Below are 27940 nucleotides of genomic sequence, written 5' to 3'. Positions count from 1 at the left end.
ATATAAATCATGATATTAAAATTTTTCTGGTCCCGACGCAGAACCTTTTCCGGTGTAAAGCCCACCTTCCTGCAATGTTGCGCGTGCTCAGTGTACCTTACTGCTTTGCTCCGCTTTGCTGCATCTCCGACTTTTAACAGGTAAGGATATCCTGGAAACTAGGCTACAGTCGACTGGTACAAACAAAACCCAGGGGGTTACCAAAAGCTTTCGGGCACGTAAACTGAAAAGGGGTGATCTGTCTCAGCTCGAAAATCTCCCATGGCCAGGAGCCTAAGTACACAAGCTGTTTGCACTCGTGGGGTCCCGAGGAAGGGGAGGATGATGGGAGAAGACGAGAAACTACAAGTCCCAGCATGCAGTGCACAATCTGCCTCCTGGAAAGAGGGCCTCCGTGCGGCGCTGCCCGACCGCGGGCCGTAGGCGAGGTGCTGACTGTCGGTCGACCACAATGTTCAGAATGAGGAAGACAAGTGGGGAGCTGTGAATGAGCCCTTAAGTCCGGTATTCATGACGTTTGCGGTTTCGCGGGGGACCCTAGTATGCTGAGGAGTGGAGTTTCTGTGGGCGAGTCTCGTCAGTCCTCGCCGGTGTCCGACCTCCACAGTCCCAGAGCCTCCACCGTTTCCATGGGACGCCCGGGCCGGATATGATGTCGCCGTAGAGGAAGAAGGAAGAGGCGGAGCGGGCGCGGTGACGTCCTTCCAAGATGGCGGAGAGAGCGTGAAGAAACTGTTCCCCCTTGGATTGCTCTAGGTGAGTTCTTTTTTCAGCCCCCAGCTTGCCAATCCCGCTCTCTCCAGACGCTGGGCCATTGGAGGGTAGGCTTCTTGGAGTTCGAATTCAGGTCGGGGCGAAGGTATTAACGTGAAACGCTTGGGGAGGCAGCCCGGTGTTGGCCTTGGCCACAACCTCTGGTGTGGGAACTCGAGTTAGTGGGAGCTTGGCGAAGGGCAGTGCGGTTGAAACCGGGAGACACCGGCTTTGGTTGTCACTCTCCGTTGCGGTCGGGAATGGAGAAGTGGGAAGAAAGGGGGTGTGGCCTCCTCCCGGCGAGTGACGGAACCTTGACAACTAACTCTTGGCTCTGCTCTTTCTCCGCCCCCTGGGCACCCGCCTCGCGTTTTGAAGCAACGGTGCACCACGGAAACAACAAGTTTCGGTGATTTGAGAACAATTTTAAAGAACTCGTACCGTGTTTTTTTGCCATCTTTTCAAAGGAGGTCATTTCTTAGTGATTTGTTAAATTTTTCCCCCAGCATGTGCATGCGTACTGAGCTTGAAAGTCTGAAGGTTCAACTGCTGCAAAAACGTGAAATTTTGCGGGTTTTTTTTTTCAGTTTGTGCAAGTGTTTTCATTCATCGCCATTTATTTATGTGTCCAAAGGATTGTGTTAATTGTCCAAGATGTAACAAAGATATACAGGAACTTACCCTTCAGCATTTTTAACTATTCTGTTTGATAAGAATTTTCGGGGCGGGGGATAAATGAGGACTGACTTTGTTTTTGTCCATGTTCTGTCCCATGTCCCTTCTCCCCTTACCAATTGCTTGGGTGAAACGTTTGATGAAAACTTAGGGTTACTGACTTAATATTTCTTTTTGTCTTTTAGAACAAGGGTAAAATTCCATTCTGATATCAAAATGCAGTATTCGCACCACTGTGAGCACCTTTTAGAGAGACTGAACAAACAACGGGAAGCAGGTTTTCTTTGTGACTGCACCGTAGTGATTGGGGAATTCCAGTTTAAAGCTCATAGGAATGTGCTTGCCTCATTTAGTGAGTATTTTGGTGCGATCTACAGAAGCACTTCTGAGAACAATGTCTTCCTTGATCAGAGTCAGGTGAAGGCTGATGGATTTCAGAAACTGTTGGAGTTTATATACACAGGAACTTTAAATCTTGACAGGTAAAGTACACATTTTATTTTCACTTATAAAAGCTGGTCAGCAGTCTGTAGAGTTAAAGTATATTTGTATTTTTTCCCCTTAACTTGGAGTCTTCATATGTGCATATGTGCATAATGCTCCTGCTGTTTTTAATAAAGAAGTCCATATTACTGATTGGGGATGAACAGACTACATTTCTTAAGCACAAAAAGCACAGGTGTTAATAAGATTAAAGCCTTGTTTCTGACACATTTGATTTATCTACTTAAAGCCTATGATTTCAGTTATGAAAACTTAGGGAACATACACAACGAATTCTAAATGAATTCTAGTTTCTTTGGTCTTTATGTACCTCTTTTCTTCTCTCTTCCTTACTCTATCCCTTACTTCTTAAGGTGCTTGAGGTAAGGGAGTGTAGATGAAGAAAGAAGGATGCTTCTCTGTGTTCATTTAATAGTACTCCCATTTCTAACCATAGATAGCAATATGCAGGACCTCTTTCTGATCTTGTTTCAGGAAAATAATTTCCTTGGAGTGTAGATGGCAGTGACTCCTGTTATCGCTGTAAAGCTATCAGTACTAATGCTTAAATCAGATCCAAGGTGCTAGAAGTTTTTTCTGAAATGCTTAATGCTCTCACTGCACTGACAAGAAGTAGGTTCTGAGGAATTTGATAATGCAGGCACTGTGTCTCCCCCATGCACAGTGGACTATATAATTGGTTTAATACTAATGCATTTATCAGTTGTGGGGAGAAAGGTGGAGGTGAAAGAGAAACCAATCAGATTACTCCTGTTTTCTTTCCTCCATCTCTTAATGATGAAAGTGTGAACATGACTAGATCATAATCTGACGTAAAAAGATTATGGGCTTTAGGATTAGATGCAGCCTGTGACTGTGTCTCTGAGCAAGATGCAACCTCTGAGGGCCTCAATTTCCCCATCTGTAAAAATGAGATGGTAATAACTACCTTGGTGTTACTGTGAAGATCAAAGTTCTACTCAAAGGCCCTCCTCCCGATGAACATTAGTTTCATTTATTTTCTCTTCTCTACTGTCCTCTCTCCCTTTAACTCCACAATTTATGGAGAAAAATTAGGAAAGAAACCAAAAGTGAAATTCTGCCACCCACTGATAATCATTGTTAACATTTTGATAAATATTCTTTCATTCTTTTCCAGATGATCTCTCTCTATATATATGCACATACACATTAAGCAGAATCCTTCCCTCTGTTTTACACTGCAGCTTATTGTGGAACTATACTTCTTTAAAAAGCTAGAATCAGGATGTTCCTTAATCCTTTTGAAAAGGAAACATTCATACTATTTGGAATTATTTTTAAATTTTGGTGTAATGAAATCTTTGAGTTAGTTCTGTATGAGTTGATTAAAGGAACAGACCAGTGTCATAGGTTAACCTACATGACAAATTACTTAAATTTACTGAGTAGTTGACTCTACAGGTGCCTCTTATCTAAATATTTAGAATATGTACTATAAAATAACCACAAAACTAGTGAATTTTGGTTGATCTTCAATTTAGTGGTTTCCCTTTCTCAATTAACTTTTCCAGAACAATCTTGAATTGATTTGAACACATTGAAGAGCAGCTTACTTTGAGCCTTCATGCAAAGAACCAGTGTGAAAAAGAGCCAGATTTTTGCTCAATCTTTTTTGGTACATATCTTCTTTCCTGGGAACTAGTTGTTTGAGCCCAGCCACAAATGTGAGACGGCTTACATCAAAAGTAGAAAGTCTGTACAACTTAGTGATTAAATTTAGTGAAAGAAAACAAAATAATAAAGAATTAAGTGGACTCATGAGCCAGATTTCCTTGGTCAAATCTTAGTTCTAACACACTGTGATCTTGTACAAGTTACTTTCTTTGGACCTCTGAGCCTTCATTTGAATGTAAAATGGGATTATTACAGATTGCATAGATATGTCCTAAGGATTAAATGAACTATTCATGTAAAGCGTTTAGCCGTATACCTGGCAATATGTAATTAAATGACTTTCAGTGACTGTTCAAAAGATGAAAGCAAGTTTGCAAGCACTGTAACTTCATGCTTGTAAACAAAAGCAGTTATTGATGTAAACAAATGCTGATTGATTCTCTTAACTGTAACTGAGATTATAGGCTGTCTATGAAATAGATGAATAATTTGTACGAAATACTGTATCAGTACTAAACAATGTGCCACTCAGTGCTAGTTTGTTTGGTCTTAAAGGCTACCAGACCTTGTTATGTGTTTGGTGGTTCATTTTTATGGAGCACTAAGCACAATTATTATAATTGGAGGCCTAAGTATAATAAGTGATAAATTTGGTTTCATTCTAGTGGTATCTCTCATTTACTGTAATTTAATAATAGACTATGTAACAAAATTAATAAAAATGCTTAAGGAAAAACATAACATTTTTAGAAAGTGATAATGCTGCTGTATATATGGCAAAAAATATTTTGTATAAAAGATGAACAAGATTGTGTTTATATTTGGGGCATTTGTGCTATATCTTTGCAAATAGAGAATTAACTTCATTACAAAGATTGTTCGTTATATATTCCAAAATTATAACCAAGGGACGTAAGAAAAGAAATCTTTAATGTTTTCTTATCTAGGGGAAAGATTCCATTTGCAAATAGATTATACTCCAAAAGTTTATTTATAGTATATTTAGGAACTTTAGGTATATTTTCCCAGAAAATAAAATGTTCCCTAAACTTGTGATTAGGTTTCCAAACTGGCCTATAAACTTACTTAAATCATTAATGAGCTGAAAAATGACTATGTATATGATGAAAGGCAATTTTTTAAAAGCCAGTGTAATGTTAAATTAAAAAAGAAGAAACAAGTGGCACTTGGAATAAAGAAGTTTTCAGTTTTCATTAGATGATGAGAAAATGGATAGAGATCTGTAGATACTGTAGTATACTTTCAAAGACCCGAGTGGTTCATGACACTAGTTAATTTTTAATTTCATTTCAAATTTTACTCCTTTTTAAAGGAAAAAAATGTATTAATAGCATTATATTTATATTATCAGCTATGACTAAAACCCTTTTCTGGCTTATATGTATAATGAAGAGGGAAAAGGGAAAAATTTTTTTTTTTTTCTGAAGAGTTAAATATCATTTGGGGAAAATGGCAAGTAGTAAGGATACTTGAAGGGTGTGTTTGTGTGTGTGTATGTATATCTGTCCTCCGATAATTAAAAGAGTCATATTTTTGAATTAATACTGACTCAACTCTCAGATTTTTTTAAATAAAGATTTTGTTTATTTATTTGAGAGAACACAGAGGAAGAGGGAGAAACAGGCTCCCTGCTGAGCGAGGAGCCAGATGTGGTGGTCACTCCCAGGGCCCCTGAGCTGAAGGCAGATGCTTAACCACCTGAGCCACCCAGGCACCCCTCAGCTCTCAGATTTTATAGCTAAGAAAATCAAAGTGCCTAAAGGTGCTGACTTACCCTGATTAATTGACATTGCAATGCCAGAGCCAATGCTAGAGTAATCAAACAATTTTTCACTACATTATAAACTTCTGAAGGGCAGGGACTATTTGATATTTCTTAATATCCCTCTTAGTGTACCACACGTGGTAGATGCTCAGTAAATACTGACTGGAATGTTGAACAGGCTGAACTTAAGTCTTTTTATATAATTCTAATAATGACAGACTATCCAACTAACATGAGTTGAGTCACACACACACATGGGAAGGTTGTTAGAGCTTAGTGCATTCTAAATCTTTGTTTCTTCCAAGTGTAATCAATAAACCAGCCGCATTGGCACCACCAGCAAGTGTGTTAGAAATACAGACACTTAGGTCCCATCACAGACCTCCCCATAAAATCTGAATCTACATTTAACAAAATACCTGGGTGACTTACATGCATGGGAAAGTTTGAGAAGCACAGTTAAAGTCCCTCATAGGGGAGCAGAGAAAGATAATAGGAACTAATTTTTTAGACTCACTGTTGCCAGTCCAGAAAAGGTGGTTATATCTGAATAGGCCTCAGGATAATGGGAGGAGGCAGTAAGTTGCCAACAGCTACTTTTGTGTTGCAAGGATTTTTTAAAACACACAGTAATTTTAACATTTTCTTTTTCCATAGTGGTACATAATGTAGTTTGTAACCATTTTTTTTTCATCTTTTCAAGTTGTGGAAAACTGGAGATTTTTGCCTACGTGTTATTCTGAATGAATGAATGAATTTTCGTAAATTTGTTCTTCTAGTTATGCCTTTTTCATCATTCTGCTTCATTAGGTTTTTAAAAGACATTGAAATACATGTGCAGCTCTGTTTCACAAATAGTTTTTCTTTGTTCAGAATATTGTCATTTAGCCTTGTTTCCTTACAGTTGGAATGTTAAAGAAATTCATCAGGCTGCTGACTATCTCAAAGTGGAAGAGGTGGTCACTAAATGTAAAATAAAGATGGAAGATTTTGCTTTTATTGCTAATCCCTCTTCTACAGAGATATCTAGTATTACTGGAAACATTGAATTGAATCAACAGACTTGTCTCCTTACTCTACGAGATTATAACAGTCGGGAAAAATCAGAAGTGTCTACAGATTTAGTTCAGGCAAATCCTAAACAAGGGGCTTTAGCAAAGAAGTCATCTCAAACTAAAAAGAAGAAGAAGGCCTTCAACTCCCAGAAAACAGGACAGAATAAAACAGTGCAATATCCCAGTGACATTTTAGAGAATGCATCTGTTGAATTATTTTTAGATGCAAATAAATTATCCACACCTGTAATAGAACAAGTTGCACAAAGAAATGATAATTCAGAACTCGAATTGACGTCAGTTGTGGAAAATACTTTTCCAGCACAAGATATTGTGCAAACTGTTACAGTGAAACGGAAACGTGGAAAATCACAACCAAACTGTGCTCTGAAAGAACACTCTATGTCTAATATAGCCAGTGTCAAGAATTCTTATGAGCTGGAGAGCTCTGGGGAAGAGCTGGATCAGAGGTATTCCAAGGCCAAGCCAATGTGTAACACATGTGGGAAAGTGTTTTCAGAAGCCAGCAGCTTGAGAAGGCATATGAGAATACATAAAGGAGTTAAACCTTATGTCTGCCACCTGTGTGGAAAGGCATTTACCCAGTGTAACCAGCTGAAAACGCATGTAAGAACTCATACAGGTAAGACTGGTTTGTGGGAGATACAATTGCTTTTGTACTGTGCTGAAACAATATTTTTGTACAGAACATATTAATATGCAGTGTTGACTATTTGTGACCAACATTTGGTATATACTTGCATTCACAAAGTATTCAGCATGTTAGATTGTTGAAAATTTCTTTTTAATTGTGACCAATTTATTTATATTTATTTAATGGTTATTTGTTTTATTGCTGCTGGTAACTCTGAAGTCCTAATGTATGACGTCTTTGTACCATTTTCCCTCATAGTTAAAATAAACACAAACTTGCTTCTAGCTTGCTAAGTATTTAACAGAGACAAAGATTAAGAGAACTGATAAAAAGTAGTTACAACTCAGGACAGTTCTCAGACTTCGCCAACACATCTCACCTTCTTCCTAGACTTTGTCAACTTCTGAACATGTTTCTTAGAATTACACACATTCATTCCTCAGCTTCTACGTTTACCTTTCTTGGTGCACTTAGATTTGTACATTTTAAGATTGTACATTTTAAAATGCAGTGTGTATTTCTCTCATTGATCACCTTTCACTATTATGAATTGAGAAACACTGATTCCTTTTAATTCTATCAATGTTTTCAATAGACAATCCGGAAAAAATCCTATTTGTTTTTTACTTCTAGCAGTTAACATTTTCTGAATACTGAAAATAGTACTGTTATGAACTCTTTTGAAAGCTTATGTGGCTCAAGCAACTAAAACAGAGTATCTCCTTTTAAATAGAAATTTTATTTGCTTGTTCTTTTAGGTGAAAAGCCATACAAATGTGAATTGTGTGATAAAGGATTTGCTCAGAAATGCCAGCTGGTCTTCCATAGTCGTATGCATCATGGTGAGGAAAAACCCTATAAATGTGATGTATGCAATTTACAATTTGCAACTTCTAGCAATCTCAAGATTCATGCAAGGTAAAAAACAAAAAAATAAGTTGTTTGATCTTTGAGTCTGTCATTCACCATAGTCTTTTGAATAGACTACTGTATTAGCACTCAGGACAGTAGAGTTCTAATTGTGGCTCACCGTTAAATTTTCTTAACATAGTCAAGAAACCAGAAGGAAGCCAAGGTGACTGGAGAGGAATAAATAAGGGCGAGACATAAGGTCAGAATGGTGATAGGGCATCTAGATGGTATAAGGTTTTATAGGCCATTATAAAGCTTTTACACTTGAGATTGAGAAGTGGGTGATGTATCTTGCTTGCATTTTAAGGGGATGACGCTGGCGGCAATATTAGAAAAAGAATGTAAGATTACAAGAATGGAAGCAAAGTTAGGAAGCTACAGATAAAACTCAAGTGAGAGTGATAGTGATTCAGGCCAAAGTGGTAACAGTGGAAGAGATAAGTAGTCAGATTCTGGACATATTTTTTAAAGGTAGCACAACAGAATTTGCTGCAAATTGGATGTGGGGTATGAAAGAAGGAAAGAAGAGTGGTATCCAAAGATGATTCTGAGGTTTATAGCCTTGAGCACCTGAAAAGATGGAATTACTGTTAATGGAAATGGAGAAGATTTGTGGATAGAGCAGTTAAAGAGGGAGTAGAGATCTGAACATGTTAAATTTGAGGTGACTATTAGACATCTGAAGGAGATGTACATTGGTTATGTAAGTCTGTAATTCAGGTTTGAGCTGAAGATAAAAATTTGGGAGTCTTTAGCATATGGATAGTATTTAAGACATAACAGTGAATGAGGTCACTAGGAGAATGAATGTGGATAGAAAAGAGATCAAAGGACTGAGTCAGGAGGCCCTTAGAGGTGACTAGGAAGGAGCATCTAGTCTAGGAGGAAAACCAAGAGTAGACTGCCCTGGAATCCAAGTGAAGGAAATTATTCCAGAAGGGAGCAATCAGCTGTGTCAAACTCTGATGATGGGGAAGTGAAGACTGAGAATTGACTATTGAATTTAGCAGAGTGAGAGGTCAGCAGTGCTCTTGATAAAAGCAATGTTAGCAGAGGCTAGTAGAGAAGAAATGAAAGTAGAACAGTTGGAGACTCAAATTTTTGATAAAGGGGGGGCAGAGAAATGGAGGAGCAAGAGAGATCAAGGGTCTTTTTTTAAAGATTGAAGACATCACTATATTTGTATGCTGCGATACAATGGAATGGGAAAAATGAATGATGGAGGAAATTGCAGGGGTGAAACCATTGAGCAGACTTGGGGGATAGGATAGTATCTTCATTATGCAAATGGGAGTAGCTGGATTCAGATGAACTGTCACCCTCATGTTAAGAGTTAACAGAAGAACAGCAAATACATAGGTGCAGATGCCTATAGGTAGAGAGTTGGGATGGTGGAAATTTTCTTCTGATTGCTTAAATTTTTCTCAGTAAAAGAGGAAGCAAGGACATCAGCTAAGGGTGAGGATGGGTGAGGAGGTGCTGAAGGTTTAAGGAAAGAGTTTTGAAGAGTGAGTGAACGGACAAGTGAAAATAATTGCCTGGGGTATTAGGGGCACACTTGACAACCATATGAAGATGATGGCACATTTTTTTTTTAACTGATCTTAGAACAGATGTTTTGATAACCAAAACATATACATTGAAACTGTTGATTTTAAATACATATTTTTGATCTGTTAAGATGAAATAAAATACTGCATGAAAATTATATGAAAAATGCTTATTATATAGATTGGACCCAAATTGTTTTACTTACCAGCATATAACTTTATATTTATTTATGAATAGGAAGCATAGTGGAGAGAAGCCATATGTCTGTGATAGGTGTGGACAGAGATTTGCTCAAGCCAGCACTTTGACCTATCATGTTCGTAGGCATACTGGAGAAAAGCCTTATGTGTGTGATACTTGTGGGAAGGCATTTGCTGTCTCTAGTTCTCTTATCACTCATTCTCGAAAACATACAGGTAAGAATTTGACAGAGATGTTTAAAATAAGGAAAAGTTGTAAATAAAAGAAAGAAAAAGGGAAATTGAGCCCTTAAAGAAAATAGATTATAGACTCTGTGTTGTGTATCTGTTGTGTTTGTGCTTGTTGAGTTTGTGATTTTCACATAAATATTAGCTGTAAAAGCAGATTTATTTTCTAGAGGACTAACGGTGGTTGGAATTTTTTATTATGTAACTTATGTACATTAACATCAGAGAGTTTTGACAGTATATAAACTTGAGTTGAGACATATTTTATGACCTTAGAAAAACTCCTTAGCCTCTTGTTTTACTTTTCTTGGATAAAACTGTAGAGTGAAATTACGGGGTGGGGGTGGGTTTAGGTAGAACCTTGATTTTTATGACTTCTTAGGATTTTTCCTATGCAGACATTCTAAGATTTGCAAATTAAACAGATACTTCAAATGCAGAGTATCAGTTTTGAAGCAAATTATACTCAAAGATTTTCAGTTTTGATAGGGTACCTTTTTAAAACAGATCTTTCCTAAATAATCTTATTCCTCTTAATGTAGTAGATAGCAAGAATTAAAGTAATGGATTGATGAAGTTTTAGTCAGATGTTTGTAATCATATAAAAATTGAACTTCTTGCCCAACTCTAGTCTACTAGAAGGATATTGGCAGAAAGAAAGTTTTATTATAAGAAAAGCATCAGGTCTCATGAACAGTGTAAGATAATTACTAATATTCATCTAAGTAGGATCACACTGAAGATACCTCTAAAGTACAATATATAAGGAGGTTTTAATTTAAATAATATTTTAGAACAGGTTACTTTAGATTATTGTAATTGATAAATATTATATTGGTATAGTACACCACTTCGCTATCTTTTATTTTCCATCTAGGTGAAAAACCATACATATGTGGTATTTGTGGGAAAAGTTTTATTTCCTCAGGAGAGCTCAACAAACACTTTCGATCCCATACAGGTCTGTGTTTAGGGAGAACGTATTATTTTTGGTTCTCTCTAATTTCTTTTTATGTAAGCCTTGACTTTTAAAACATTATGGACTCTATGGTATCTAGTCGTACTCTACCTATAGCAGTATTTTCATGTATAAATATCAATTTTTTACTTGTTTTTTTTTTTTTTTAGTTATTTGGAGTAGTAGTAATTAAATTTGGTCTAGAATTGTATAGATTTTCTAATATGCCAGATAATAATAGTTTTTAGATGGTTTGGATTAAATTGCACAGGTGTATCAAGAAATGAAAAGGAATAGATGGATAATATATTTTCTTATCAAATAGTGTTCAGTAGGCAAGTTTTCAGAATGAATTTTAGTATTGACATGTTTCTTGTAATAGTATTGTGTAGTATGAAGAAAAATGGAACAAATAAAGGAAAATGCCACTTTGAAAATGTACTGTGACTTTTTCATTTTTAAAATTATTCCTCATAATTCGTATCTAGAATAGTGTGGGCACCTAGTAGACATTTAATAAACGTCTGTATTCTCATGCTCCTTTGTTTATAAAGTATTGAACAGTTCTTATGTCAAAGGAATTATAATTCTGTAGCATTTTATTCTGTCACTATTTTTAAAGGATTTTCTAATTTGTAAGCTGCCAGAAAGCAGAAACCATAATTACACATTTTTTTCCCTTAGCTATTCCTCTTAGGGTCTGGCAGATAACTGGCACTAATGAAATGTCTAATAGAAGTAAAAGAGTAAGTTAAATTTCTGTTATGAAAATGCTCCATTTTCCCAGAAATGGGTATGCCTTGTATAAAGTAAAGGAGTGCCTAATATGTATAGAAGTTTTCATTTCACTGTATTATAACCAAGTGATTAAAAAGGTCATTTGAAACTAAATTTAAACAGTATAGTAATGTTTGCACTGTGTTCATAGACATTGATGTTTTTGTCTTAGCAGCTTCTAAAATAGTTTAAACTTTTTAACTTGCTTTTCAGGAGAAAGGCCATTTATCTGCGAATTATGTGGAAATTCTTACACAGATATTAAAAATTTAAAGAAGCACAAAACAAAAGTCCATTCCGGTAAATGTTTGTGTTTTATAAAAATTTGGTGCTCTCATATTGGTGCTATTCCTAAAATGTTGAGATGCACATTATAACAGTTTAAATTAGATAGATATTTTTGAAAACTAGATATACACATATTAGGAATGTAGCTTTATAATTTGTAGGTAAGTTCACTAAAAATTTCTTTCCATATTGACCTTCTAATAGTACTTGAAATATTTCCTCTTTTAAAAACCTGATTTATGAAGTTTCAAGAATGAAAGAATATGAAAAAAAAATGTGTCACTGTTCTCCATAGTAGAGTCTGGGGATTACTATAGTTATGTGGAGAAAAGGGCATCATGAACCCTCATCCAGAAACATATAAGAGGGAATATAATAGAAACATACAAATAGGGAAATAGGTAGCCCCAAATTGTTACATAGAAATGGAAAGCCAGTAGGCTTCTTCAGTGTGTAGAGATGTTAACAAGTCTGATAGTGAACAGAAACATAATAAGGATTAAGTCAGTAACTTCTGAAAACTGCAGTGTTGTTAATTCAAACATTAAATGCCTCTATCTCCAAAGTACACATAACTACAAGATACATGAAGTTGAACAAGGCACATTCTTAGTCCTCAAAGAATTTACAGTCTAATGTGGGAGACCAGAAAGCTGAATAACTGTGATTACAAGAGAAAATGTAAGGTATAATAGAGACAAAAGTGCTAAAGAAGAGATAAAGTCCTTCTGAAGTAAGTCCTGGAAAGCCTTAATTCTAGGAAACTTGAAGGAGAGTTCAAAAGGTGGAGATAGGAAAAGGAGCAGTTGTCCCAGGCAGAGAGAACATTGTAAAGGGAGTCATTGGGGCAAGGAAGTGCAGGTTATATTCTTGGCTGGTTGAACTGAAGAGTAGTTGGGCAAGTACAGAATTATAATTTTATGAAAGTTAATAGGCAATTTTGTCTAATGAAGACAGGGAGATTGAAATCATGTAAATCCTTTGAGTGACAGGAGCATGGTAAACCTCAGGGGAAATTTGAAGGCAAGAGTGTATGATAGTGTGATAATCACTCCCTAAGTAGAGCAGAATTTCTCACTTCTGAAAATATACAAAAGTGCCATACCTCTGAACCTGAACTCAGAGAATAGTATGACTTATTAATACGTTCAGTGAACAAATTTATTGTGTGTATAGCACTGTTAAGTAGTTTGAAGGGGTTAGAAAAGCATAACTTGACATTTGCCCTTAAGGAATTTAGTCTGGTTGAGAATTCAGAGCATACTGAAGTAGAATGTTCGGTAGCAATAAGAACGATAGATGTCACAAGGTGATACATGAAAAATTGACAAGTGAGTGATAAAATAGATAACAGCTCACCCTAGTCTAGAACAGTTAAGTCCATTTTAAGTTCAAGTTGGTGCTTGAACCTAGGCTTGAGGCCTGAATTGGAATTGAATAGACAATGAGGGTAAATCAGCATAAGAGAAACAGCGTGAGTAAAAGGTGTGGAGGTTGGAATGCAAGTTCTGGGAATGGTAAGCAGATTTAGTCTAAGGGTTTTTGTTTTGTTTTGAAAGATAGCATAAATTTGTTTTCCTTCTATTTCAGGTGCAGATAAAATTCTAGATTCTAGTATAGAGGAGCATCCCTTGAGTGAACAAGATTCCATACAAAAAAGTCCGTTATCAGAAACATTGGATGTGAAACCTTCTGATATGACTTTACCATTGTCTCTTCCACTTGGAACTGAGGACCACCACATCCTTCTGCCTGTGACAGATAATCAGTCTCCTACATCAGATACATTGTTGAGATCAACTGTGAATGGGTATTCAGAACCACAGTTGATTTTTTTACAGCAATTATACTGACTTTGTGAGGAATAAGGAATTTCTAAGACGTCTCTGGTAGTAAACATAAACATCTCTGGTAAGGTGCATATATTCATATTAAATTACCATTCGAGATGTAACCATTATTTTTTTTCATTCACTGAAGTAAACACCTGATGCTGCATCATAACTGCAATGCTTGTTTTGATTTTTGGCTTTTATGTCTAGATTATAAACACAACGTGTAAGAAGTGGATTATACTGTAGTAGCACTATTTTGGATGGATAAGTTATATTTTCTTTTAGAGCTGCCTTAATTCATTTTTCTTTTGCATTTTAAATTGCCTGTCATTTATTGAAGTGGAATCTTTCCATTTATATGAGTCAGTTTTGACCTGTGGGATTTTTTAGTTTTTTCCCCTCAAAATTTAAGCAAACTCCATGATAGTATCAGGCCAAGAGTGTTGCTGTTACTAAGCCCCATAGATCAATATATAAACTATGGGGGGAAAGTAAAATTTTCATATTTCTACTTAAGAGAATTTAGGTACTGAATAAGAATTGTGCTATTTAGTATATTCTATTGGAGGTAACTTTTCTAATGAATTTAAAAAGTGTTTTTCTTAAAAGCTAGAAAACTATGTACACTTTTGTTCTTTTAGAATTCAGTATTCTGGAGAAAAGCAAGGGTCAGTACTTTCGACTTAACTGAGTTATCTGAGACTACATTTGCAAAACGAGTTTTAAATAAATCATTTGATGTTTTTAAGTTGTTAAAAGACAGTTTCAAAATGTGATTCAGGTTATGTTTTAATAGGTTTCTACATTACTGGTGATGAGGAAAATATACTGAGCTTTGAAAATTTTTGATAAGCCTCTCTTATACCTGCTACTCTCCTTTTAAAATACTAAGTTCTAAAAAGAATTTTTTAAATATAAACTTAATGCATACTCTAAATCTCTTGGCCACTGAATTGACACACTGTAATTACATAAAGAGTTAAGAAACTAGCTTCAATTATAAGTGAACATTTGAGTTATAAAACCAGTTTATTAACTATTTTATGTTTAAGTTTTCTATAAGTTTTGAGTTTTAAAATTTTGTAAATTAAACCACAACATTTGGCTGTTGTCATAGTTTCACAGTAGTCTGTTTCCTTCCTGCTGAATGTAGAAAATTGAGTATCCTTCTGATACTTACTCTCAGTCTTCCCCATCCCACTTTTCCCACTTAATTGATTTATTTTGCTGCCTAATCTTTGGACATTAAATTATCAGTTCCACAGAGTCAATTTCTGTACTGCTGATCAAACACCATGGTGACATTTCTTATTTCTGTCATGCATTAGCTTTGCCTTACTTGTTTTCTGGCTTTAAACTACACCTATAATGAAGTTAATGTCAGGTTTTTTGTGGTATTGATTTCTTTAATTGTATTTTCTCTGGTGTCTAGTCAGAAGAACCAACTAAAAGAGGATGTAGAAAAACTTAATTCTTGTAGAGATTGTCACTATTTCCCAACACACTCAGCATTTTCACAATGGATTGCCTGCCACCCAGTGGGACTGACTTAACTGAATAGATTTGAACTGTTGCCTTTGTATAATAGACATCAAGCTTAGTATTTAATTATTTATCTAAGAAATCTAATTATGTATGTGTATTAATATACTGGTTTAAATACAATTTACAAAGTTATAAAATGTTCAATTAATCTATTCTGGCTTAAATTCAATAGGAATTTATTGGAATGTGAAGAAATTAAAGAAAATTAAAAGACTCAGCCTCTTTAAGAAGTCTGCTGAAATGGAGAGGTTATATTTAATTCACATCTTCATTAATCCAAGCATCTAATGAATAAAATTTCAAAAACTACAGTGATGTCAAAATTTTATAAGAGCAGTAGTTAACCAAATTTCCACTAACATGATGGTAATTAGCATTTTGCATAGATTAGTCTTCAGATTTATTATTTTTAATATTATTGGATTGGAATGACTAAGGTTGATTTACTGTGCTTTTTCTTCATCACATTATCTGCTTCATAGCTAAAATTATTTTATTTTAAATTGACATGGCCTGATGCTCTTCCGGAGTGACATGTAAGAAGTCTTGAAGGCTGAGGTTCCTGTCTTGTCGCTCTCATAATGCTATACTCTTCTTTATCATAATGCAGATATATTTCAGTTGTATCTGGTATCGTCCTAACACTCGTAATTAGCATTTTTATTAAGCCTATTTTTAAATATATTTGTTACAATGCAGTTTGCGGAAAACTCTATTCTTAATTAAATATGACTACATTTTTGAAAGTCTGTTTAGGATGTTGAAGATCTTACTGAGAGATTATTTTCTAAAATAATTTTGTATGTATTAGATTATTCCTACTGTATTGTTAGATTGTAGACTTTTTAAAAAGAAACCATAGATTATATATAAATGATTTTTTGCTGTTTTTAAATGGTATTTGTTTTATGTTTAATTTCATAGGATGATTTTGATAGACAAATTTTAGAAAAAATTTTTTTAAAGAAAAGGTTCTGTCAGTTCTCTTGTAAAAGTAGTTTATCACTTCTGTGTGTTTCAATTCTGCAGAAATTGTACAAACGAGAGTAGTTGAAATGTACATGTATAAAGACAATATACATGTTCTTGTTTTTTAAAATATCCTAGAATAATAGTTCTGACATTTGATGCATATCAGAAACATTTTAAAAATAACACTATCCAAGCCCCACCCCACCTTAGGCCTATTGAATCATACAATCTCTGGGACATACATGCTAGAAAAGCTCCACAGGTGGTTTTAATGTAACCAGATGTTGAGAACTAATATCCTCAATGTTTCTTGGTGTTCTTTCGGGAAGCATTTAAAATTGAAGCTCTTGATATAACTTCTATCTTATACTCAGATTTTGAGTCTTTAGAATTTCCCTAGAAATACCACCTAGTAATTTCTACATTTTTACTTACTATTTATGAACAGTATGGAGATTTAGTTATTGGAGCAGTAATTTCTTGAGACAATGGTATGGTTACTCTTTTATTCTCTGCAACCCCTGCCCCCATTCATTCAAGAGAGATTTGGTATATTCGCTTAAGGAATTTGGTAATTATCAGGTAGACATAATAATGATCCAGAAATAGGGCATTTAATTTCAAGAAGAATATACTCACATCGTGGATGTGAACAGATACTTGGATTAAAATGTCTGCCCAGTATTTCAAATGCTGGAAAATTATTGAAATCAGGATATATAAACCTAACAAAGATAAGATAAATGCCACCCTTAAGTCAAATGGGAAAGACAAACCTGAATATAATGGCACTAAAACAAGACAGAATGTCAAGTGCCATGGTGGAAGGAAAGGAAGGAAATACTGAGCAATGAGAGTTAAATGGACAGAAAAAGGGCCATCGTTCCTCTGGATAGACAAACCAGAAGAGATGGATGATGCTGCTGGGAAGGAATGTGCACACAGCCAACTGAAATAGGCCAAATGAAGAAAGTATGAAACAGGGAGGAGATAGGAGTCAAAGAAATGTCCAGCACTATGCCTTCACCATCTTACATGAAATAGTCCTCTGTCCTTAACCTGTGCTGAAGGAGTAGGATTGGATACCCAGGTTTTTAACCCCTAATCTTACACACCCAAGCACAGTTCACTGCTGAAGGTCAGGGATTAGAGGATTAGACAGCCATGTTTATAACACATGATACCATACTTATGTCCACGGTTTTACTGAACACCTTACCAGAGAGAAACAATTCTTAGTTCTGACCGAGCTGGTTAGATTCTCAAGAATTTGAGCTCTGAAATTCAGAGACTGTTAGGTTTTGGTATACGTGTAAATGAAAAGATCATTTAGAACTGGCCCAGAGTGAGTGAAGCAAGCCAAAATCTAAAAGAAATTATGAGCAAGCAGAGAAAGCTGATCTGTAGAGTGAAGCAAGGGAATAAAATAGGTTTACAGAACCAAGCCACTGATTACCTGTGAGAGAGGTGTGGCCTTGGTGTCTGGCTTTGCAGTCCCATTCTTGAAGTGGCACAACTCTATGCTTCATTTCCTTGTCCCTGGGTGCCAGTGACTTTGTCCTTTTATATCCATACAGTAAATCCCCCTTCTCTTACACAGGCTCAAATCTGTTTCTTTTCCTTGCAGTTAGCCCCTACTTAGACACCTAAGTTTTGATCCTTAATGATTGAGAAGATGGTGATGCCATTAACTGTGTTAAGGAAGATATGGAAGAGGTTTATGGAAGAGAAGACTTTATTTTAGATGCACTGAATTTGGTTGGTGGTACAACAGCCACGTGAAAATGTCTAGCAGTCCTTGGAAATGGAGCCCAAAATCTAGGAGAGGTTAAAGCTAGAGATACAGATCTTGTAGCATAAGGCTAATAATTATTGCAATAGAAATGATTAAGGCAGCCCTGGGAGATGGTATAGAACAAAAGCTAAGAAAATCTTTGGGGAAATACATTTAAAGAATGAGCAAAAGATGGTAGTGCCTGGGTGGCTCATTTAAGCACCTGACTCTCAGCTCAGGTCTTGGTCTCAGGGTCGTGAGTTCAAGCCCTGCTTTGGCTTCACACCCAGTGTAGTATTTAATTTCAAGAAGAATATACTCTTAAAAAAAAAAGGAGCAAAAGATGGAGATAAAAAGTGATAACAGAAGGAACACCAGGGTAGTGCAAGTTTTATGAAGACAGAAGTGGTTTTGTACTAGTACAGAGAAATTAAATAGGGTGCAAATCAAAGACAACTTTGGGTTGGATGATTGGAGCATGATGATACTTTGAGAAGGCAGTAATACTAATAGCGGGAGTAGTTAGGTGGATAGGGTTCAAGTAGTTAAGACATTGAATACTACTATTTAGCTGAAAAGCAGTGTGGAGCAGGATTATTTTTTGTCAAATACGTAAAAAATATAAAGCATGTCATTACTTTTTTCAAATCTGAAACACTGTAAAATATTGAGCATAGTATGATTTGCAACACTGAATCAGAGGCTGTATCTGAGCCTGATCTTAAAGGATGGTAAGAGGAAAATGGAAGGAAACTTTATATGGTTGCACATTTACTCATTACAGTTCAGATGTGCAGAGGAAGTGGAGTTTTCTGATGGAACTTGCATTTCCTTCCTCTTGAGCTCCCACCCCATGGGAAGTCAGGAAATAATTAACTTTTAGTCCCAGCCAGTTTAAACCTTAGTCTGATATAAAGGAGATACAATTTATAAGATTTTGAGGTAATGCTTAAACTTTGGGGAAAATGCTCTTATTTCTGTCCTTTGTCTTCTCTTTAAACTGGTGTCCAGATATATGGAGGGGACTTAACATGATACAGTGTTATCAGGGGGGACAGCGTCTTCATTTCTTCCATTCTCTGGGCTCTGATGCAGTAGGCCATAGCCTGTAAAACATGTGATCAGGTTTTTCCCTAGCTTGGTCAGAGCCCAGTAATTCTTGACTGAATTGGCCTCACCTTAGTTCTAAAAAATGTGGAGAACTCTTGACACTTCTGCAGCTCTGTCTCAAGCAGGCCAGTGTAGGTCAGGGTGCAGGTTTAACCTGTCCCACCGTCCTGCAGGCTCAAAGTAAGCCTTTTTGCTCTCCATTCATCAACTTGCTTCCCACTTAGCTACCTTCTGAGTGTCCCCTTGGGAGAATATAGAAACTTGTGGGTCGCCTCCATACCACACAAGGACAGAGATTAACCTAGACAAATCTCATTACCAAGGTTTACTTTCGTGTGACTGTGCCCTACCTAGCCTGATAAGCCAACCTCTTTCCAGAATCCTGTAAACTCCTCTACTACCCAGCATATTACAGATACTTAAATAAAAGATGGACTGTTGCCACATTAAACATGAATGAATCACATTAATGTTGTACTGAAGAAGTCAGAAACTGTATACTATAAGATTCAGTTCATATAAAATTCAAAAACGGGCAAAACTACTCTTTAGTGTTAGAAGGCAGGAGAGTGGTTGCCTATTGGAAGAAGGTTGGAGGAGCTTCTGGGAAGCCTGTGGCATTTACTATCTTTATCTAGGTCATGGCTGACAAGGGTGGGTTAGCTTTGTGATAACTCATCTACCTGTTCACTGAAGATTTGTGTACTTTTCAAGGGGCACCTGGGTGGCTCTGTGGGTTAAACATCTAACTCTTGATCTCAGCTCAGGCCCTGAGCATAGGGTTGTGAGTTCAAGCTCCACACTGGGCTCCACGCTGGGCATGGAGCCTACTTTAAAAGAAAAAGATTTGCGTACTTTCTGAATGATTGCTATACTTCCGTTTTAAAAAGTACATATTAAAAAAACGAACTTGAAGAATGAAGAAAACCAGAGCATTGGTTCTTAAACTTTAATGAGATTAAAGACCTGGATTGTAAAAATGCAGATTCCCCAAACTATCCTCAGAAGTTTTGATTCAGTAGGTCTGACTCTAAGAATCTATTTTAACATTTGCCTCAGTGGTTCTGATGCTCCACACTTTAAAAATGCTGATTTAGCATCTGTAGTTTAACAAACTCTCCTTAACTCTCTGGACAGATATTTAAGTATAAGACGTTTGTCATACTGTTACTTGAGTCTGAATTTATTGGATCTCTAATTGCTAGGTGTAGCATTTCCTAACAACCTTAATGTTTTACAAATGTAATGACAGTTTAAAATGTTCCTTTTTTTTTTCCTATAGCGTGGTTTTATTGCATCCATTGAATTCTGCAGATTTTCAAATTTGATTAAAAGACAAAAGATTTTATTCATTTCCTATCGCAGTTTTAACGATACAAAGACGTTTGATTTTCCTGGGATATATAGCCTTTTTAGATACAGCTATTTAGTTCTAGACTATTTAGCACGTGCTAATGTAAAAGAACTCTGTAAAGAATAACCAGTCTTTATATCTGCAGAGCAGAGATCTTAAAATGGAAATAAAATAAGATTTGAACACACAGAATGTTGCCAAGTAAGGTTTGATAAAACCCAATAAGTAAAATCAGTAACTAGTAAAATCAGTCAGTTTAAGTGTCAGGATACACAACATCATTTATAGAATTCTGTAATCTATACAGTATAGTTTTGTTAGTTCCATTGTAAACATTGGCAGATCTTTTACATGATTTTCACATCATGGAAGGTCATATTTCTGAAATCCATTACCAGATTGTGATAGTTTTCTTTGATATAACATATAAACAATATTTATCTAAAAAAATGAAAACTTCAAATCCATTTCACACATTGTTAATTAACATGGGCTATTGAGTATGTATTTTTCAACCAATTCCAGATGTTTCAAGATTTTGTTTTTCAGCACAGACTCAACCTGATAGCAACCATTTGTCCTGTCCTGGATGATTCAAATTATTTCTGAAAGCATGAGAATCTATTTGGTAAGGCATTGAGGTCTTTTCTGGCTCAGTGACTCTGTAACATTAAGTGAAAATAATGCCCGTACAGTTTATTAGATGTTTTTCCCCTTACATAGCCACCACTACCCTCTGTGCCCACCCTCCCCCTGTCCCCCCCAGGGAGTATAGGAACATGGTGTTAGGTGCCAAATATAAGGAAAGACCTATAAAGCTTCAAAAATCATTAAGTAGTGAGTAGGGGATATTGATCTTAATTGTTTAATCTGCTAAAGACGTGGACAGATGTGATTTTTTTATATGGTAATTTTAAAAAATAAATACAGCTATGATGAGGAATTCACAATACTTTAAGTGAAGGCCGGTACTTTGACAGCTGTAAAGTTGACCACTGCCTTTATTCCACCTCCTCCCTGTCGACACCTAGAGATAGATGGTATTTTCTTTTAGACTGCAGAACCTCAGCTTAAAGTATCCTTTTAAAACTGTCCACATGTCTTTTTTTCACACTTTGCTTGATGAGTAAATCATTCAGATGAAGCAACCTCTTCTTGGCATGTGTAAATAAATTTGTGAATGTAGGTCTGTAGTCAAAGCATCATAGTGTTTGTTGCCTCCTCATAGGAATCTTAATTTGAAAACAAGATTGGCCATGGACAACAGTAATTATTTGCCATCAAATCATTCAAATCTTACTGGCATCTTCTAAAAGAGAATGATCTTAAAAAGTTCACAGGCATTACTGACTTGTTTAGAAAGCATACATTTATATGTATTTGTAATATGTATGTTTATATATATTTGCCTGTATTTGTGAAATTGTATCAACAATCATAAATACCTAAATATATAAAATATTTTTTCAACTTCTAAACCCCCTGAAATTCCCTGGCCGTCTGCCACCTGAACCCTTTTTACCACTTCATGACAACTTTCAGTTAGGATACCTATAATGACTTTTTCTTTTTATGCTATTTTACTACTTAATGATATTTTCTTTTTAAAAACAAATTAGTTTAATTCCTTGATTTTTTTTTTCCCCCTCCATGGTTAAAATTTTAGTTTCTATTCTTTTTTCCTTCCAGTCCTTTTTTATTTTTTAATTGATGTATAGTTGACATATTAGTTTCAGGGTTACAACACAGTGATTTGACAATTATATACATTACAAAATGATAAATGTAGTTACCATCTGTCACTGTACAATGTTATTACAATATTATTGAATATGTTCTCTATGCTGTACTTTTTCATTCTCATGACTTATTATTTTAATACATTTGGAAATTTGTACCTCTTAATCCCTTTCACCTATTTTGTCCGTCCTCTCATCTCTCTCCCCTCTGGCAACCACTAGTTTGTTGTTTATGAGTCTCGTGTTTGTTCATTTGTTTTTGATTCCACATATAAGTGAAAGCACATGTTATTTGTCTTTCTCCATCTGACCTATCTTACTTAGCATCACCTCTAGGTCCATCGATGTTGCCAACGGCAAGATCTCGTTCTTTTTTATGGTTGAGTAATATTCCATTGTGTATCTCTACCACATCTTTATCCATTCATCTATTGATGGACACTTAGGTTGCTTCTGTATCTTGGGTATTGTAAATAAAGCTGCTCTAAACATAGGGGTGCATCTTTTCAAATTAGTGTTTTTATTTTCTTTGGGTAAATACCTAAAAATGGAATTGCTAGATCATATGGTAGTTGTATTTTTAGTTTTTTTGAGGAACTCCATACTGTCTTCCGTAGTGGTGATACCAATTTACATTCTCATTAGCAGTCCATAAGGATTCCCTTTTTTCCACACCAACACTTTTCTTGCCAACACTTATCTCTTTTTGATACTAGCCGTTCTGATAGGTGTGAGGTGATATAATTGTGGTTTTGATTTTCATTTTCCTGATGATTAGTGATGTTGAGCATCTTTTCATGTGTGTTGGCCATCTGTATGTCTTCTTTGGGAAAATGTCCATTCAGGTCCTCTGCCCATTTTTAACTAGATCATTTGGGGGGTTTTTTGGTGTTGAGTTATAGGAATTCTTTATATATTTTGGATATTAACATCTTATCGTAATGTCAGTTGCAAATATCTTCTCCCATTCAGTAGGTTGCTCTTTTGTTTTGTTGATTCTTCTCTCACGGTGCAAAAACTTTTTAGTTTGATATAGTCCCAATTGTTTATTTTTGCTTTTTTCCCCCTTGCCTGAGGAGACATATATCCAGAAAAATACTACTAATACTGATGTCCAAGAGACTACAGCGTATGTTTTCCTTTAGGAGTTTTGTGGTTTTGGATCTCTTGCACTTAGGTCTTTAACTCATGTTGAGTTTACTTTTGTGTATGGTATAAGAAAGTGGTCCTGTTTTCCCAAAACCATTTACTGAAGAGACTTTTTTTAAGATTTTATTTGACAGAGCACAAGCAGGGGAGCAGCAGGCAGAGGGAGAGGGAGAAGCAGGCTTCCCACTGAGCAGGGAGCCTGATGAGGGGCTCGATCCCAGGACCCTGGGATCGTGACCTGAGCCAAAGGCAGATGCTTAACTGGCTGAGCCACCCAGGCACCCTGAAGAGACTGTCTTTATCCCTTGTGTATTTTTGCCTTGCTTCCTTTGTCATAGGTTACTTAACCATATAAGCATGAGGTTTTTTTCTGAGCTCTCAGTTCTGTTCCATTGATCTAGGTGTCTGTTTTTGTGCCACTACCATACTGTTTTGATTACTATAGCTTTGTCATATAGTTTGAAATCTCCGAAATTGTGCTATCTCCAGCTTTGTTCTTTCTCAAGATTGCTTTGGCTATTCAGCGTCTTATGTGGTTCCATACAAATTATAGGATGTTTTTGTTCTGGTTCTGTGAAAAATGCTATTGGTATTTTGATAAGAATTGCATTAAACCTGTAGATTGCTCTGGGTAATGTGGACATTTTAACAATATTAAGTCTTCTAATCCATGAGCACAGAATATCTTTCCATTTGTGTTGTCCTCAATTTCTTTCATCAATGTCTTTTTTAACCTTTATTAATGTTTTTAAGAAAGCTGTACACCCAGTGTGGGGCTCAAACTCACAGCCCCAAGATCAAGAATCAGTGCCGTTCTGACTGAGCCAGACAGGCATCCCAGTATTTTATTCTTTTTGATAGTTATACATAGGATTGTTTTCTTAATTTCCCTTTCTGCTATTTTGTTATTAGTGTATAGGAATGCAACAGATCTCTATATTTTGTATCCTGCAACTTACTGAATTCATTTATTCTAATAATTTTTTGGTGGAATCTTTAGAGTTTTCTATATATAGTATGTCATCTGCAAACAATGACAGTTTTACTTATTCCTTACCAATTTGGGTGCCTTTTATTTTATTTTATTTTTTGTCTGAGTGCTGTGCCTAGGACTTCTAGTACAATACTGAATAAAAGTGGTGAAAGTGGACATCCTTGTTTCTGATCTTAGGGGAAGAGAGCTTTAGCTTTTTACAATTATGATGTTAGCTTTGGGCTTGTCATATATGTCTTTTATTATGTTTAGGGATGTTCCTTCTGTGCCCACCTTGAGAGTTTTTATCATTAATGGATGTTCAATTTTGTCATTTTTTTTTCTACATCTACTGAGATGATCATATGACTTTTATCCATTTTGTTAATGTACTTCACATCAATTGATTTGCAGGTATTGAACCATCTTTGCATCCCTGGAATAAATATGACTTGATCATGGTGAATGATCCTTTTAATGTATTTTTGAATTCTGTTCACTAATATTTTATTGAGGATTTTTGCATTTATGTTCATCAAGGATAATTGGCCTATAGGTTTTTTTGTGTTTGTTTGTTTTATAGTGTCTTTGGTTTTGGTATCAGGGTAATGCTGGCCTCATAGAACGAATTTTGAAGGCTTTCTCCTTCTGTTTTTTGGGATAGTTTGAAGATAGTATTAACTCTTTGTTAAATGTTTGGTAGAATTTACCTCTGAAGCCATCTGATCCTGGACTTTTGTTTATTGGGAGTTTTTTATTACTGGTCCAATTTTGTTACTATTAATTGGTCTGTTCAGATTTTCTATTTCCTCCTGATTCAGTTGGAAGAGCGTATGTTTCTAGGAATTCTTTCTTCTAGGTTGTACAATTTTTTTTTAAGATTTTATTTATTTGACAGAGACACGGCCAGAGAGGGAACACAAAGCAGGGGGAGTGGGAGAGGGAGAAGCAGGCCTCCCACCGAGCAGGGAGCCTGACATGGGGCTTGATCCCAGGACCCCAGGATCATGACCTGAGCCAAAGGCAGACGCCTAATGACTGAGCCACCCAGGCACCCCTAGGTTGTACACTTTGTTGGCATATAGTTTTTTGTAGTAATTGTTTGTAATTTTTTATATTTTTATGGTGTCAGTTTTAACTCATCTTTTATTTCTGATTTTGAGTTTTCTTGATTAGCCTGGCTAAAGTTTTATCAATTTTGTTCATCTTTTCAGAGAACCAGCTCTTAGTCTCTTTGATCGTCTCTGTTGTTTTTTTTTGTCTCTATTTCATTTATTTCCACTCTAACCTTATGACTTTGGGCTTTGTTGGTTCTTTTTCTAGTTCCTTTAGATATAAGGTTAGATTATTTAAAATGCTCTTGTTTCTTGAGGTGGGCCTGTATCACTATAAATTTCCCTCTTAGAAATGCTTTTGCTGTGTGCTAAAGATTTTGAACTGTAGTGTTTCCATTTTAGTTTGTCTCCAAGTATGTTTTGATTTCCTCTTTGTTTCTTTGTTGATCCATCAGTTGCTTAGTAATCTATTATTTAGCTTCCAGGTATTTTGGGTTTCTTTAGTTTTCTTGTAATTGATTTCTTTCTAATTTCATACTGTTATGGTGGGAAAAGATACTTGATATGATTTCAGTGTTCTTAGACTTGTTTTATGGCCTACCATGTGATCCGTCCTGGAGAATGTTTCATGTGCACTTGAATAGATATTTTGCTGTTTTGGGGTGGAAAATTCTGTTTATATCTGTTAAGTCCACCTGGTCTAGTGTTTCATTCAAAGCCACTGTTTGATTTTCTGTCTGAATGATCTATCCATTGATGTAAGTAGGTGTTAAAGCCCCCTACTATACTGTTATTGTCAATTTCTGCCTATATATCTGTTATTTGCTTTATTTAGATGGTGCTCCTATGTTGGATGCATAGATACTTAAAATTATTATGTGAACTGATCCTTTTTATCATTATTTAATGACCTTTTTTGTCTCTTTTTACAGTCTTCGTTTTAAAGTCTATTTTACTTGATATGAGTATTGGTATCCCATTTTCCCTCTGCTTTATTTGCATGGAGTATCTTTTTCCATCCCTTCACTTTTTTTTTTTTTTTAAGATTTTATTTATTCATTAGAGAAAGAGCACACAAGTAGAGAGGAAGGGCAGAGGGAGAAGCAGACTCCGCACTGAACAGGGAGCCCAATGTGGGGCTCGATCCCAGAACCCTGGGATTATGACCTGAGCTGAAGGCAGACGTTTAACTGACTGAGCCACCCAGGCACCCCTCCATCCCTTCACTTTCAATCTGTATGCTTCTTTAGGTCTGATATGAATCTCTTGTAGGCAGCATATAGATGGGTCTTGTTTTCATTCAGTCACCTTATATCTTTTCCTTGGAGCATTTAGTCCATTTACATTTAATTATTGATAGGTAGGTACTTAACTACCATTTTGTTGTTTTTTGGTTGTTTTTGTAGTTCTGTCTTCCCTTGTGATTGATGGCTTTGTTTAGTGTCGGGCTTGGATTCCTTTCTCTATCACAGGTTTTTGGTTTGTGGTTACCATGGGGTTCATATATAACACCCTATGTGTATAGCAGTCTATATTGAGATCATGGTCTTTTAAGTTCTCTAAGAGCACTCAAGTTTTATTCCCCCCTCCATGTTTTATGTATATGAGGTCATATTATGCCTCTTTTTGTGTATCCCTTGATTAGTTTTTATAAAAATAATTGATCTTACTACTTTTATTTTAATCTCCTTTCTAGGTTTATAAGTGATTGATCTACTATGTTAACTATATGTTTACTTTTTCTGTGAAATTTTCTCCTCTCATAATTTTCTTCCACTGTAGCCTTTTCTTTCCATTTAAGAATTTCCTTTAACATTTCTTGTAACGCTAGTTTAGTGGTGGTGAACTCCTTTAACTTTTGTTTATCTGGGACACTCTCCAATTCTGAGTGATAATCTTGCTGGATAGAGTATTCTTGGTTGCAGGGTTTTTGTTTTTTTGTTGTTTTTTTTTTTTTCTTTCAGCGCTTTGATTATGCCATTCACTTCTGGTCTATAAAGTCCTGCTAAAAATGAGCTGATAGCCTTACGGGGTTTGCCATATATGTATGTAATTGTTTGCTTTTCTCTTGCTTTTGGGATTCTCTCTTTAATTTTTGTCATTTTAATTATGTGTCTTGGTGTGGACTTCCCTGGGTTCATCTTAAGTCTCTCCTTGCTTCTTGCACCTAGATGTCAGTTTCCTTCCCCAGGTTAAGGAAGTTTTCAGCTGTTATTTCTTCAAATAAGTTTTCTGTCCTCCTTCTCTTATCTCCTTCTGGGATCCCTATAATGCAAATGTTCATACACTTGATATGTCACAGAGGTCCCCTAACCCGTTCTCATTTTTTATTTTTTTTCGCTGTTCAGCTTGAGTGTTTTCTATTACCCTGTCTTCCACATCACTGATTTGTTCTTTATCCTCTAATCTACTGATTTCCTCTAACACATTTTTTATTTTATTATATTCTTTACCTCT

The 27940-nt window shown here is 35.8% G+C and overlaps 1 protein-coding gene across 3 annotated transcripts; it reads left to right on the top strand.

Annotated features, from left to right (window-relative positions):
- The first annotated feature begins 406 nt into the window (after window positions 1–406).
- MYNN (myoneurin) lies at window positions 407–16128 on the top strand. 3 transcript variants are annotated; one of them, XM_028101139.2, is made up of 8 exons: window positions 408–756; window positions 1614–1910; window positions 6258–7051; window positions 7822–7981; window positions 9764–9942; window positions 10832–10915; window positions 11903–11989; window positions 13568–15523. In XM_028101139.2, the coding sequence occupies exons 2-8, from the start codon at window positions 1645–1647 to the stop codon at window positions 13828–13830; spliced, it is 1833 nt and encodes a 610-aa protein (XP_027956940.1). In that variant the 5' UTR covers window positions 408–756; window positions 1614–1644; the 3' UTR covers window positions 13831–15523. The 3 variants fall into 3 exon arrangements, with proteins under 3 accessions (XP_027956941.1, XP_027956940.1, XP_087881688.1); XM_088025562.1 differs by lacking the exon at window positions 408–756 and adding an exon at window positions 15530–16128 and having other exon boundaries at window positions 13568–13866; XM_028101140.2 differs by lacking the exon at window positions 10832–10915 and having other exon boundaries at window positions 407–756.
- The last annotated feature ends 11812 nt before the right edge of the window (window positions 16129–27940 follow it).

The sequence above is a fragment of the Eumetopias jubatus genome, unplaced genomic scaffold (assembly GCF_037043125.1).
Source record: "Eumetopias jubatus isolate StellerSeaLion01/CBP00866 unplaced genomic scaffold, mEumJub1_p1.0 scaffold_1, whole genome shotgun sequence".
Lineage (NCBI taxonomy): Eukaryota > Metazoa > Chordata > Mammalia > Carnivora > Otariidae > Eumetopias > Eumetopias jubatus.
The sequence above is the reverse complement of the archived record's forward strand: the minus strand, read 5'-3'. Positions and strand labels throughout refer to the sequence as shown.

Bases quoted from the DNA above. Each gene is read 5' to 3' on its own strand.
- MYNN (XM_088025562.1), top strand. From the start codon at position 1,645: ATGCAGTATTCGCACCACTGTGAGCACCTTTTAGAGAGACTGAACAAA. The intron at 1,911-6,257 runs GTAAAGTACACA...GTTTCCTTACAG, and splicing joins GGAACTTTAAATCTTGACAG to TTGGAATGTTAAAGAAATTC. The intron at 10,916-11,902 runs GTCTGTGTTTAG...CTTGCTTTTCAG, and splicing joins ACACTTTCGATCCCATACAG to GAGAAAGGCCATTTATCTGC.